Here is a 15,631-nt window from a genome sequence, read left to right on the forward strand (position 1 = left end):
ACATTTTTTTTCCTAGTTTCCCAAAGAACAATAATATCTACTTTTCAGCTCACGAACCAAATTTCTTATTAATACACTAACTTCCTAATAACTTCATAGCCTATCATGGAACGAAAAGGAATTGCCAATTAACAAGCACCTCAAATTAAGGTCAACAATGCAATGACACCCTCAAAATCTTGAAGTTGCGCACTCACAGGTGAACTAAAAATCTCTAGTCCATTCCCACTCATACATTAATAATGCTGCACCCCACCGAATCTATTTATTTATTTATTAGGTTTAGTTTATTCGTTAAGTATCCACTCATAATGAGATGTAGACTTGTTTTCTTTAGATTCATGTTTGTCGTTAGGAACATATTGTTTTATTTTCGTGGAGAGTGACTGTATTGTTTTTCATGTTGGTGGGATACGGTCTATTTTGCAATGACATATTCATATCTAATATATATATATATATATGTTAGTACATGTCAATTGCAACGTCAATAGCAACTTCAACAATAGCTGACAGTATGATAAAATTTATTTTATTTGTTGACATGTTAGAGTAATAGAGTAAGGTTTCTTGGTTATTTGTTTATATATTTTTTTAGGATTTTGTATAACTAATTTCAATATTGTAATCGAAGAAGAAGTTAGATACAACAATCTTATTTTTCAAGATTGGACAAACTAAAATATACTGAAGTTTACTTAGTGAAATTGGATTCTAGCTTTCTATATAGAAGCCTTGTTAAAACATCCAATATTCCCTGTCAAAACATCTTATTGGGGGAAAGTGTATTGACATTACTACCGGGGCAAAGTTCTCCTTTGGCATGCTTACTGTTGTTAGTTCTTTTGTTTATTCATGATGCTTCTTACTTGTTATAATTTGTGTTGTTATTAATGAAACTTCAACTTATGAAGATGTTCCTCTAGTTGCAACTGCCTTAAGTTACTTTGGATTTTTTACCAAAAAAGGAAGAATAAGTTGAGCTTGAGTAAGAGGTAGAACATGATGTTGCTTATACTAGTGTTGTCAAATAGTGAGTTGTAGAACTTAAATAATTTATTGTATGTGTTTGAAGATAGTGGATTAGTTCTTTGACCAAGGCCTTCATATGTAGGTGCCTTTATATTAGTTTCATTTGTTGTTCTTCACTAATTGAGGCGAATCTAGGGGAGTTGGCAAGGGCCGGCTCCTTCTAAAATGAAAAATTATTATTTAGACACTTTAGAAATATTAAAAAATTTAAATTAGTAAAGGTAAAATTATAGTTTGGCCCCCCTAATATTATAAAAATTTGATTTAATCCTTTAAAAATTATAAAGATATAGACTATTAAAAATTAAAATTTAATTTCAGCCCTCCTAAAAAAATTTCCTAGTTTTATCCCTGTTCACTAGTCACTTGGTCTAGCTGTAATTATCCCAATATCAAGTCACATATCAGCTCAAAAATATCAAACTATTTTCTCATATATCTAGATATAGATATACACGATACAATCCTTTAAATAATTAAATATATATAACAATATATTTGTTTTTGATATATAATTATGTTGAGGCAGTTTTTAAGTAGTGCTAAACAGCATTGCCCATTGGCTCAACTCAAAAACTTGTCATGTTTGAGTTGACAATTTTGGCAACAAAAAGCTTTGGGTTTTGATTTAGCTGATACTTTGGGCGACAGCAAGTCCAACCTTAATATCCAAACCGCATATAGTAACATATCTTAGAGATCGTTTAGATTTGGATCAAGGCAATCAACTTCCCAAGTTTGGTGAGATCGAATAGTATCAGGTAAACTTTAGAAATATATCTTGAAGATTAAAGATTTACCTAAGCTCATTGAAAATCTTCTTTGTTCTTATTATCTTGTTAGTTATATGGGGAGATTCATTGTAGACTTGTCTAAGTGATGCATTGTGTAGAGGACACTTATTCTTGTTCTGATGAACATTTTTATTGAGTGCATTGGGTAAAATATCGAGTGTGTTACTTGACTAATGTCCCAAGTTTTTAGGGGTAAATTTAGAGAAGAATTGTTTAGATATTAAGCACAAAAGTGAGAAGTATAATCTAGTGAAGAATAGAGGTTGTAATCACTTGTTATACAGGTTGTTAAGATAGTGGATTATCTCTCTAAGCAAGATCTTGTAGACTTTGAGAAAACAAATTGTATAAACATATCGTGTGTTCTTTATTTTCTGATCTTATTTAATCTCAATGTCTGAAAATACTTGACACTAATCTTCAACGCAACTTCTGACACTGATTGAATTTTACTCACAAATATCATTTTAGAACTTTCAAATTATATTGAATCCTACTATGAAATTCAATAATTTGTGATGATATTTGAATTATTTTTCTTTTAATGTGAGTGTGTGTCTAAATTCAACACTAGGCAGTGATGTCTATAGATCTCCTTGTTCCGAATCTTTCCAACGAATATACTGAAGAAAGAAACAAAAAAAAGGTGGATTCGGAAAAGCATTATGTTTAGGGATGCTCATAATTTTTTCTTTTAAATTCTGATCTTCTCAAAAAAATTCATGAATTTACATAAATTTTCTGACCTATTAATTATTCCAAAAATATAATGGCAATAACAGTATTTAACACAGAGCAGCACTCTTCAGCATCCTTGCACAGTGTTTTAGATATATGACTTGACATATATTGTTTCAACTCTGATAATCCACATTGTTTAATTCCATGGCCATAATGGAAGCTTGGGTCATGTCTGTCTCTCACCACTCACCACTTTCATGAAGATGCCCTATCATCACCTATGACTTACCTAAAAGATGCAACAAACCAGCATTTGAATTTGTGACAAAAACAATCAAACTAGTTGGTTGCTAGTGATTATGAATTAGATGATTCATTAACTTTCCATATCATGAAAAAAAAAAAAACTTGAATAAATTGGTCTCTTTCTAAAAAATTTAAGTAATTTAATTCCTGTCGATTTTGAAAATAAGTAATTAAGAACAATTAATTATAGCGTTAATAGTCTTTTTACCAAAAAAAAAAAAGTTGACAAATTGATTGCTTGGATGCCATATATTCCAATAAAATCAGTCATATATATATATATATATCCCCCATGGAGGAAGCATAGTAATAAACAAATCACTCATATATATATACACACAGAGAGATATATAGGCCATATATTGCTGAAGATCATGAACTGCTGTGGACAATGGAGCTTTGTTATTGCAATGGTAGCTGTCAACTTTGCATTTGCTATAACAAATGCCCTTTACAAAATGATTCTCAATGAAGGAATGAGTGGTTTAATCATCTTAATATATCGTCACTCGATTTCCGTGATTTGTTTAACACCGATCGCCTTCTTTCGAGAAAGGTAAACACATTTCATATATTTGAAAGATTATATCTTGTGATTGGAACTTACTATAATAGCTTTCTTGCAGAAAAAGTAGACCAAAGCTCACACCTAGTATCATGTGCCAGCTCTTCTTTAACGCTCTTATAGGTTTAGTTTTGACACAATATTTTTTCCTTCTTGGACTTCAATATACTTCACCAACATTCACATGTGCATTCCTAAATATAGTCCCTGCAATCACCTTGGTTTTGGCTCTACCGTTCGGGTAAGTGTATACATATTGCTCTAACTCGATCGAGTTTAAACAGAACCGAACATAACTCTGTTTATATTTCAGGCTCGAGAAAGTGAACATCGGAAATAAGCCGGGGAAAGCAAAGGTTGTTGGCACATTGGTTTGTATTAGTGGAGCTATGGTATTGACACTTTACAAAGGAAGAACATTGGTGGGATCATCCAATTCAAGTGACAATAATACAACGGTAGTAGCAACAAAGAAGAAAGACCGATGGGGCATCGGTCCGATATTCCCGATGGCAGGTGCCGTATGTTTTTCGTCGTGGTTCCTACTTCAATCGAGGATTGGAAAAGTGTACCCTTGCAAATATTCAAGCACCGCCTTAATGTCTTTGTTTAGTGCATTTCAATCAACCATATTAGGGTTGATAACAGAGAGGGAGTTTACTAAATGGATTTTGAAGGATGAACTTGAAGTAACAACAGTCATAATTGCAGTAAGTACCCTCCTCACCGAATCCCTTTATATATTATTTGAAATCTGAGGTTGACAAAAGTTATATAATTTAATACTTAAAGGTAATAATGTTAATTTTTTAGTGTTTAATTCGAGTTTTAGAATTGATTTGACATAAGTTAATTGCTAATATTATTAGGTTTGAATTTCTCATGATTTTGTTTAATGTATCAAATACAATCTGATTGATATGATTTAATTCGCATTTTAGAGTTAATTCAATGAAAATTAGTTGCTGATATCACTAGCTAATTATGATTTTCATCAAATCAGCTCTAAAACCGAAGTAAACACTAAAGAATTAATATAGTTACCTTTAAGTACTAAAATATATAATTTTGTAAAATACAATTATTAAATTAGATCAAAATGTAACACAAATACCATATTAGAAAAATATCGAACTCAAATACTAAATTATGTATTAAATCTTACCATATTAAATTATATCTGCAATCGTGATAATTTTTTTTTTTTTAATGTTGTTCAAAATAGGGAATAGTGGCATCAGGATTATGCTATGTGGGAATGTCATGGTGTGTGGAACATAAGGGTCCAGTCTTCACTTCAGCTTTCAGTCCATTGGTGCAAATATTTGTAGCAATGTTTGATTTCTCCATTTTACATGGAAAAATCTACTTGGGGAGGTTATTTATTTTAACACTTCTTGGTGAATTTTCTCAAATATTTATTATATGTCATAAATTTTTCTACTTTTCATAAATTTAGAATTTAGTTTTTATATTTTTATTTTTAGGAATTTAGTTTTTTACTTTTTAAATTTTAAATTTCAAGTCAAACTGATAACACTGTTGAAATTATTTTGTTAAATTCATGTTCTAACGTCATTTTTTAGTTATATTGCTACCAAGTGAGGGTTTTTTTTTTTGTAAATTTCAAAATGACACACTAAAATATTTAGCAGTGTTAAAAATTACATTTGAATTTTAAAATTTGAAAAGAATTAAATTTTTAAAAATAAAAGTCAATGAGTTAAATTCTAAATTTATGAAAAGTACATAAACCTATAACGCATTTTTAACCTAGCATTTTCTAACCATGCTTTATGCAAATGAACAGTGTCATTGGATCAATCTTAATTGTAATTGGTTTATATATACTGCTATGGGGAAGAAACTCTGAGGCACAAGAAATGAAGCAACCTCAAGAAGGAGAAGAAAAAGACTGTAATGTAAGGTCACAAGTCTAACAAAAATCTCTGGTTTTAGATTAGATGCTTAATAATTTACTTTTGTTAGTTAATCGAGCGCTAATTTAATTAAGTAATGACTAAAATATTCATATTTCACAAAGTGAATTATGGGTCAAATTCTATTACTAGATCTTATACTTTGTATAAGTTGCAGTCCTTGTACTTTTAGAATATGAAAATTTTAGTCCTGACCAAATAATAGCTATTAAATTCATTAAGTTCATTATTTTTAAATTTTGATATATAAAACATATTATCGCATGTGTAATGTCTTGTTTATTTTATATTTTTCACATATTACTTATAAAAAATCAGTCAATAGATTTAATGATTGTAGTTGCATTAAGACTGAAATTTTAAAATTCAAAAATATAGTTTCACGCATAATACGGGACTAAATGACATAATTTAACCAAATAGATTTAACTACTACCATTGGGTTAGGACTAAAATTTCAAAATACTGAAATATATAGGGACTAAAATTGATCAAATTAAAGTACATGTATTAAATACATAACTTACTCAATGAACAAAGTCTAATAGCAAAATTTGACCTAATTATATTATTTTAAAGGTGTTTTTACCATTTTATATCTTTTATATAAAAAATAGACATATAAAAACACAAAAATTAAACTAAAACCTCTATAATTTTTAATATTTATATTTTACCATTTAACTAAAATCTCATTTATTAATCATATCAGTTTTTTTATAAAAATATTTATTGCATATTCTGTTTTTCAAACCTAATCTATGCCACATAATTTATATAACACATTATTAATTTATCAAAATTAAAGAATATGTGGAACAGCCTTACTTTTGGATTGTTGGGGTTTGGATAATTGTAGTGGTCAATTTTTAAATTTTGAAGGTAGGAATTTAATAGAAAAAATTTTGTTGTTAGATTTAAATTTTAAAAATAAAGAGACTAAACTCTTAAAAGTAAAAGTAAAAGAGTTAAATTCCAGATGTATGAAACGTAGGATTAGCAAAATTTTGATTCAAGTCGAAAAAAATCGAATTTTGAGTTAATCAAATCTGAGTTATTTGGTTATTTCGAGTTAACTCGAGTAAGTAATTCGAGTTGAGTTAAATTTTTCAATTTGAATAACTTAAATTGGAATAACTCAAATAATAGATTGGTATAAATGCATATTTGGTCCCTTTCAATTTTGTAAATGAACAAATTGATCTCCTCTCATCAAAAATTACAAAATAAATTCAAAATATTTTTAAAATTCAAAATATTTATAAAAATTTCAAAATTTATATTTTAAAATTTATAAAATTTAAAAATATTAAAAAATCTAAAGAATATAGAAAAATAAAAATCTAAAATAATAATTTCGAGACCTAAATAAGTAAATTAATTATTTAAATTTATCATACTAAAGTCCCTTTTTTCTCTTATTTTATTTTGAAAGAGTTTTAAAAATTATATAATTTTAAATTTACGTGCTCTAATATAAAATTAATTATATTATAAAAAAATTAATATGTTTATTTTTTAAATTTAATTGAATAATTTCATTCGATTTAATTTAATTTAAATTTTATTTTACTTAACTCGATTTAAAAATAATTTAAGATGTAGATAATTGTACCTCTTTTTCACCTAGCAATATAACACCCGTTCTTCCTTTTCCTCTCATTCGTAGTGATCTATAGGGTCCATCCCCAGTTTCTAATATTTCGACTGCTTAGTGGTTTTTGTCCTTTTATTGATAAGTAGGGTTCATGAATCTCCTATGCCAACGCAACTAACATTATTATTTAATTAAAAGGTATATTATACAAATACTCGATTAATTATAATAAAAATTTATTTTAAGCTTTCAAAATAATAATTTTACAAATTAAGTCATTACGCTACATAATTTGATTATTTTAGTTACTCTATTAAAATCACAAATGATAAGTTGACGTGGTAGTTAAAAAATTGATATAATAATAAATTTAACCCTAAACTTTTACATATTATTTTTAAAAATTAAGTTTATAAATATTCTCTATTTGATCCTAATTCTAAAAATTTTTAAAATATATAAAATAACATAAACATTTTCAAAAATATAATAATAAATTTCAATTTTATATTAAATTTAATATTAAATAAAAACAATTATATTAATATTAAATTAAAAAAAAAACCTCCACCACTCCGCGCATATAATTTGGTCCTAATTTCATTAGGTTTTATGCCATGAAAATCTTACGCGCATATAAAGATGTATTGCTCTTTTATTTTCTTATGGTTTTGCAAACTCAGTATGTATGCCCTTTTCAGTTCTGTTGTTTCCAATGAAGAGAAATTGCAAACCAAAGCCTCCAATGGCCAGGGGTTGGGGATGTGAGAGAGGTCCAGTGAGAGAGGGATGAGATGGTGGAAGGTTTTTTTATTTATTTGATATTAATATTAATATAAAATTTTATTTTAGTATTATAATTTTGAAAATATTTATGTGTTCGATATATTTCTTTAATTTTTTAGAATTTAAAATAAATTGAAAATATTTGTAAATTTTAAGAGTTAATTCTTTTAAATTATGACTAAATCAATATATTGTGATTTTAACAAAATGACCATAAGTACTTAAATTACAAAATTGTTATTTTAAGTGCTTAAAATAAAACTTTTAATCAACGAGTGATTATGAGTATAATTTACCCTTAACAAAATGTCCTATCTTATTAATAGACTTGAAACAAAGGTCTTTGATTTAAAAAAAAAAAAAATAGACAATCTCATCAAATATTTCCAAAGTCTTACCTCATCCTACAATCTTACTCCGAGAGTTATTATAAGTATTGTTCTTTTGTTCATATTCATTCTAGGAAAGCTTGATCTACATGCTCTTCGATGTTACTTTATTGGGTATTCTTCCACAGAAAAGGGATACAAATGTTTTCATCCTCGACTCACAAAACATCGAGGAGGATGAAAGACATGGGAGAAACAAGATGATGCTCGATGCATTGTAGACATGCATTCACAGAGGAAAATCAGCATCTCTCAACGACTCGACCCGTGCAGATACAATTTCCTATTAGAGCAACTGTTCAAAACCCAAAAACACCATATATTGCTAAGCAGCATTGGCTAATACCCAAGAAGAACTTCAATGCCTATAAAAGACACTATACCACCAGCTAACATCAATCGACCCATTAATGGTGAACCAGTTCAGCCAAATGTTAATGATCTACACATTGTTCTTAGAAAAAGGAACCAAAACCTACACAAAACATCCACTATACCTTTTAATGACCTACCAAAACTAATTTGCAAGCAATAAAAACTTTCTTGGCAATCTCCACCCAATTCCCATAACCAATAAATTTAGGCAAGATTAATAGCCAAAGGATCTTGGAAAGATACATCTCAAAGCTGTATAAAAAGTTTACAGTATTTATAGGATAATCTTGGAAGAAGAATCTTGTTCAAGAAAAGAGGAAGCATGACTCTAAAAGCTTTATACTGATGTAAACTATGATAGAACATTAGTTGACAGGAGGTTAACTTTATTGTACATTCATAGGTGACAATCTAATGGCAAGGTCAAGTGTGGAGCCAAAATTCAGGTCAATGGCACTTAGAATATGCGAATTACTTCGATTGAAAATAATTCTTAATGATTTTGAAGATAAAATGGCAACGTTCAATGCAATTGTATTGTGACAACACAAATCAACAACCAACATTGTAATGACCTAGTGCAACATGATAAAACCATGCATGTTTAAGTAAATAGCCATTTCATCAAGAAGGAACTCAACAGTGAACTTTTTCAGACCCTATTTGTTTCAACAAAAGATAAAGTAGCAATGTGTTTCAAGACATTATCAACAAGCTTGGAAAAAATTGTATCCATAAGAGGCTGGATCAATTCTCTAAAGTAATGACACCAATCCATTAGCATAAATAGCCTAAGTTATCTAACACTCATGTTGACATAATCGAGTATGTATACGAAAGTACAATCCTTCAAATATATGAAGCAAGCATAGTCATACTAGACACTTATATCCAATACTCAGCCATTGATCAAAACAACAAACTAAACACAAAATCATGCATTACAATGGAATTAACCAAAAATCAATTCATCGCACATAACAATTGGCAAAATTTGGTCTAGAAGACTTTTATATATAGAAGATTCAAGCATACAACTCAAAAAGAAAGTTTTTACTCAAAAGCAGACAAATACTAATAATACCAAGAAACCTCAACAACTACTGTCGCAGATTTAATGCATTAAAACAGCAATCAACCAAATCAAGCACTGAAAGGAACTTCTAATCAAACAAACTGAATCCCATATCGTCATCACTCTCTTCCTCTGGTTCTTCCTGCAAAATTACCCAAAAAAATAGTATAAGAGAACAAATGGCAACAAAAGAAATTCATCAATTTATCATTTGTAGTTTTCAGTCCAAACCTTCTTCTTTTCCTCAGCAGGAGGTGGAGCAGCGGCACCACCACCACCGCCAGCAGCAACAGGTGCAGCTGCGGCAACTGGAGCACCAGCACCACCAGCACCAACATTGGTTATAAGATCCTCAATGTTGCACTTTTCGAAAAGCTTTGCAAACAAGCTTGGCCAATAAGATTCAACCGAAACATTTGCAGCTTTAACAATTGTTGCAATTTTCTCAGCCTATTAACAAAGTTAAAGAAAACTAACAAAAACCCATCTTCCCCGAAACTAAGGCTAATTCATTCAATAACAAATAATCAAAATCACCAGATTTACCCCCTCTTTTCTTTGTTCATTACAAAAAGCATAAAGGATACGGTGATGGGAATGCCATCATCATAGAGAATCAAAGCAGCGTAAGAACAAGCAGCTTCGCCAGCCGTAGACATCGTTTCAAACTGTTAACATTAAAATAAATACATAAAAGAGACTAAAACACAATCCATATAAAGATTAATATTAACATCGATACAATGGCAGATTGTTACCTGAGAGAAAAATATGAGAAATAGGCAAAATCCGAGCAGCCGCTCTTCAAAGTTCTGAACAGACTGTTGCTAGGGTTTCATATTCGCCATTGAAAAAAGGATTTTAAAGAAAGAAAATAGAGTGAATTGGGCTTTAACGATTTCCGAGGCCTATATCTGAAATGAGGCCTCCAAACCATTTTTCTTTTTGCTATTAGATTTTTATGGTAAAAAGATCATTTTAGTCCTTCTCAATTTTTAAATTTAGAAAATTAGTCCCACTCAAAAAAAATTAGAGCAATTTAGTCCCTGAAAATTTTGAAAGTGAGCAATCAAGGATAATTAATTATCACGGGCCGCGGTTCAAAGCCCATGACCAAAGCACAAAGGGTGTCTCATGGAGGTTTACATATTTAATAAGGCTCATTTGACCTACATGAACTGGTCCGATTCGAAAAACAAGTGACAAAGCCATCTACTTGAAGTCTTGGTGGCTCAACGAAGCACTTATGGAAAATTAGAGCTACATTGGTAAATAGGGAAAGTAATCTTGGAAGATTTGTAATCTGTTAATATTTGATTTTGTAATCTTAGGGATTGTGTAAATCCCTTAATTGTAGATTTGCTTCGATCTCATTCATTGATATAAAGCTAGTTGTACTGTTGGATTTGAAAGAGCTTAACTATAAATAAAGGATTCCCCTCATTTTTAATTATCTGTTGTATTCTATTCTTTAGTAGTGAATACTAATTAAAAGCATCTACTTAAACACTTGGCGTGCTTTGCTTTTCTGTGGTTATTCTGTTCTTTCGAGCTTTCTTTTGTCTTTGTGTTGCTTCCGCTTTATAATTCAGTGCCTTGGAGAATTTCTAAAAGAATTCTCACTTTGTGAGAGTTAGGCTGACTTATGTGCATTTGAAGCAAAAAAATCGCCTAAGGCTTCAAAGATTACAAGACAAAAGGTCTAGCCCCGTGACATAATCACAGTGTTAATATGTTTTGTCAATGGAAAATAATTTTGATTGGTTTAATAAAAAATTTAGCCTTCAATGTTTATATATTTTGTTAATTTGGTCTTGATTCTAAAAAAAATCAACAAATTTAGTCTAAACAGATTACACATTTACAAAAATATTCAAGGCTAAAATTGTTAAATCATGATCAAATTGATAGAATGTATAAATTATAAAAACTAAATTTGTTATTATAAATAGTAAATTTTTGTGAATTTGATGAAAAATTAATGTTGTGACTAATTATCCTTATTTGCTCACTTTTAAAATTAAAAAAATTAAATTGCTACGATTTTTAAAGAGACCAATTTGCTTAATATCAAAATTTAGAGAGACTGAGAAAATTTTTATCGATTTTTGACATATCAAAAGATTTTTTCATTATTACTAAAAATAATAAATATATTGTGAGTGGTTTTCTTTATGCAAATATTTTTTAAGAGAATAACTTCAATTATTATTTTTAATTATTTTATCTTAGTTTATATTAAAATTCAAAACCAACTAATAAGAATATGACATGTGGTACGTTGATCATTTTGATATTTTCTTAAGGTAAATTAAGATAAAAATAATAATTTAAAGTGAACTAAATAAAATTAGATGGTAAATTAGAAAACACATATAATTTAAATATTTTGAACATGTTTGATAAGTAAATAGTAGAATTTTTTTCATGAAAAAAATGTTGAAATTGATATAATTTTTCAACTCTTTTTATTATTTTAACATTATCTTTTAAATAGTTTACATTTAAATTGTAATGATCCATCTAATGAAGTCTTTGTATTTGGTTCTTGTTTATTGTGTTATGATGTTAAGCGTAGCTCTGAAAAAGTAAGGTAAAAGTAAGGTGTTAGTTTTGTCTAAGTATAATATTTTGTGTATGTGCCAATTGGTGAATCATGTGTTTACCGATTAGCGCAATTTGTTGAGATCGTTGGGTTGGTGGATTATTCTGTTGAATATACGTCACCCAGAAGTTTAGGCGAATTCGTTAAATTTGTAATTAATAGATTTGTTTATTACTTTTATAAGACTATTTAGTTAGCCAAGTAAGAAATAGTTAGAATGGAATAAAGATACTGTAGTTGATAAAACTTAAATAATGATAAGTACACTTAATCACGAAAATCAAGAGTGTTGATGAAATAATCTAATCCTTCCACTAAACCTTGTCTCTGTGTTTAGGTATATAAGAATATCAGTGTCTTCACTGAAAAACTTTGTGTTTTCTTTTTTTGCATCCATCTTCTTATTGATTTTCTCTACATTCTCTGAAAAGCTTAAGTCTAGAAACCTGTCTGAATTTGGGTTCGCTGTATTCAGCCAACTTCTACGTTTGTTTTAGCTCTCTGGTAAATATTAATGAACCTTAGGTTATTCTCATAGTTATTTATGTATTTTTAACTCTGCATGCATAAATATCATATTAGTATGTAAGGAAGGAAGCTTATTGATTCTGGGTTAAATGTTATTGTTTATTACATGCATGTTTGGTTCAATGGTGCAATGATTTGACAAGCTTAATTATTTGTATTTTAACTCAAGACACTAAAGAAAGTATAAGGGATGAAGGAAAAGGTCTTGTTATATAGACTTTGTTGTATTTCTAGTGAGGTTCTTCATACTTCCATGTGTGTGGTATTTATGTTTTATATTTGGTGTAAGGTAAATACTTATGCTTTATAAAGTGAAGTGTGTATGTATATGAAAAATGGTTGTTCAGAGTTGTCAGTCTAGGTTTCTAATATATGTGTTAAAGAGTAAGAATCATTCTTCATACTTAAGCCACTACCTTATGCTTCTGACAAGAATGATATGGATTGAAACATGGAAATGATGTTAAGGAAATATTCATGGCGATGACTTCAATGGAATGTACATTGAATTGGCAGATCATGATACATGAAAATGGTTGTGTAGCCTCTGGTAGGGCAAATGTATGTTGCAAATCAAATTGACAAATCATTACAAATAATACAAACAAAAGAATATGAATGGAATATATTATATGAATCTAACTAAGGGCTTGGGTACGTGGCTGGTATGAAGAAGGTTTATATGTATGGTCATATAGGCGTAATGTATGAACCAAAGGGATAGTAAATTGATGAATAGACTGTCTGTGTATGGTACTCGCCATCTGGCGAACTATGTGATTGTGTTCAACTCTTTGATGTGATTTCCTTGAAGTATTAATGGTTATTGATAAGACTTCTTTGTTTTAACTTACCCCATTTTCCTTTTCCTTCTCAGGCTTACTGTTGAAGGAAGGCATTCGTTAAACTACGCTAAAGAACATCTGCTTTTGTGAGACTTCTATTATGTTATACTTCGTATAACTTATGGGAGGTGATGTCTGATTGTAATTGGAGAAGAAATTGTACTTGAAACCTATGTTGATAAACTATATTTTAATGAAACTTCATTTGAGATATGAAATGATTTTCCAGTGTTATATTTCATACAATGAAAATTATATTATTAAAACTTATATGTCACATGACTTATACTATATTTTATTATTTATTTAAATGTTTAATACAAAACCCCAATTTTATAGGGTATACGACAAAAACAATTTTAAAAATAAATGATTTCTCTGAAGTGACACGTCATACTTGGACTCTCCTAAAATGTTGAGTTTGGCGTTGTTACATAAATTTTTAAAAATTATATTTATCGAGTAATTTAATTATATTTCGTACTTAATTTAAGACTATACTAATCATATTTTATAACTTAAATTGAATACTTAATTTTTTTTCAATATTTAAATTTTCCAATTTATCAAACAGCAACTTACTAAAATAATAATATATTTATTTTGATGAATTAGTTTTTTAGGCCTAATGATAAATTTGGCCCTAACGTTTATATGTTTTGTCAAAATGACTCAAATTGTATTTTGATCCTTTTTTGCCATGAACTTTTTTTTCTAACTGCTTTTTTAACAAATTTAATTAAAGTACCATCAAAAATTTAACGGAATTATGTGGAATATCTTTAATAAGATGTAATTTATTACTTAGGTAACCTAATAAGATAATTATATTTATTTTCTTTAAATTAAGGGTTCTTTTTTAACTTCATGAATTATTTATTTTATTATTTTCCACACATAATTATTTTATTGGATTATCTAAGTAATAAATTACATCTCATTAAAATATTCCACATATGAAATTTCACATTTTCCGTTAACTTTTTAACTGTATTCTTATCATATGTGTTAAAAAAGCAATTTGAAAAGAATGACAAAGGTTGATGGTTAAAAATGTTCAAAAATATAATTAGGACTATTTTGATAAAACATGTAAATGTTAGTGGCCAAATTTATCATTAAACTTTTTTATATTGAGTTGACTTGATTTGTGTCACTAAATTAAATCGAAATTTTTTATTAAGGTTAAGGACATTTATAGTGTATTTAAAATAGCAAAAGCATTATTTCCTTCAAATACAAAGACAACAGAGAAATTGATTAAATCAATAATTTCAGAAAATATTTTTATTTTTATTTTCATTTTCAAATTTAAAAATAATTTTATTTTCTTTTTAAAAAACTTGAGAATCACATTTTGTAAATAAAAAAATTATTGTTAATAATGAAAACATATTTAATAACTATTTTTCTTTAATAAAAATAAAATAAAAATTATATTTAAATGGATTCTATTGAGGGTACCAAATTAAAAAAAAAAAATCCCTATGATTGGAGATCAATCAGAATCTATTGGTCCCCTCCTGTCCTTGACCTACCCAATACTTCAGTTGGGATTTCAACATCTCCAAACTTAAAACCTTTTAAAACTATTATCCATGCTTAACTTTTCTATTCTTCACTTACCCCTTGGTATATTTTTTTTTCTTTTGTCAAAATTAGAGTGTCTATCATCGGTAGCAGTGATTAACCTCTTCATCATAGGAGTTCTCTAAAGAGAAACGACTAGTCATAAAATGTTCTCTATTCCCATGAGTGAAGATTGAACGGGTAAATTATAAAAAACAGCCACTTTTATTTGTTTCAGATTACATTTTAGTTGCTTATATTTGAAATGTTACGTTTTAATCACATACGTTATCGTTAAACTCGTTACCTCCTTAAAGGCAGTCTTTAGTGACAGTCCAAATGAGTTTTAAATGACAACTTGGATTGTCCAGTTGTTGGGATGAAAATAAACTTTTAGGAAAGAAAGTTCCATATTAAGAAATAAAATAGTTTGAAGGATCAAGTTTTTGGTCACATTTGTATAGATAGAATCTTGTCAAGTTGACTAATTACTATTTAATAATAATACAAATAATAGTAAACTTTATTTAAATTTAACATAAAT

General features: G+C 28.5%; 2 protein-coding genes across 3 annotated transcripts; one reads left to right on the top strand and one right to left on the bottom strand.

Moving 5' to 3' along the window:
• Window positions 1-1,135: 1,135 nt before the first annotated feature.
• On the bottom strand, window positions 1,136-10,450 carry LOC108468067 (60S acidic ribosomal protein P1-like). Of its 2 annotated transcripts, none has more exons than XM_053017996.1 (4): window positions 10,299-10,450; window positions 10,128-10,208; window positions 9,772-9,990; window positions 1,136-1,148 (listed from the first exon to the last, which is right to left on the bottom strand). In XM_053017996.1, exons 2-4 carry the CDS (start codon window positions 10,197-10,199, stop codon window positions 1,146-1,148), a joined length of 294 nt encoding a protein of 97 aa, XP_052873956.1. In that variant the 5' UTR covers window positions 10,200-10,208; window positions 10,299-10,450; the 3' UTR covers window positions 1,136-1,145. The 2 variants fall into 2 exon arrangements, with proteins under 2 accessions (XP_052873956.1, XP_017624411.1); XM_017768922.2 differs by lacking the exon at window positions 1,136-1,148 and adding an exon at window positions 9,450-9,682.
• On the top strand, window positions 3,112-5,539 carry LOC108468471 (WAT1-related protein At3g30340-like). The gene is made up of 5 exons (XM_017769353.2): window positions 3,112-3,369; window positions 3,440-3,619; window positions 3,692-4,088; window positions 4,604-4,755; window positions 5,189-5,539. Exons 1-5 carry the CDS (start codon window positions 3,188-3,190, stop codon window positions 5,316-5,318), a joined length of 1,041 nt encoding a protein of 346 aa, XP_017624842.2. The 5' UTR covers window positions 3,112-3,187; the 3' UTR covers window positions 5,319-5,539.
• Window positions 10,451-15,631: the final 5,181 nt, after the last annotated feature.

Source organism: Gossypium arboreum, chromosome 8 (assembly GCF_025698485.1).
Source record: "Gossypium arboreum isolate Shixiya-1 chromosome 8, ASM2569848v2, whole genome shotgun sequence".
Lineage (NCBI taxonomy): Eukaryota > Viridiplantae > Streptophyta > Magnoliopsida > Malvales > Malvaceae > Gossypium > Gossypium arboreum.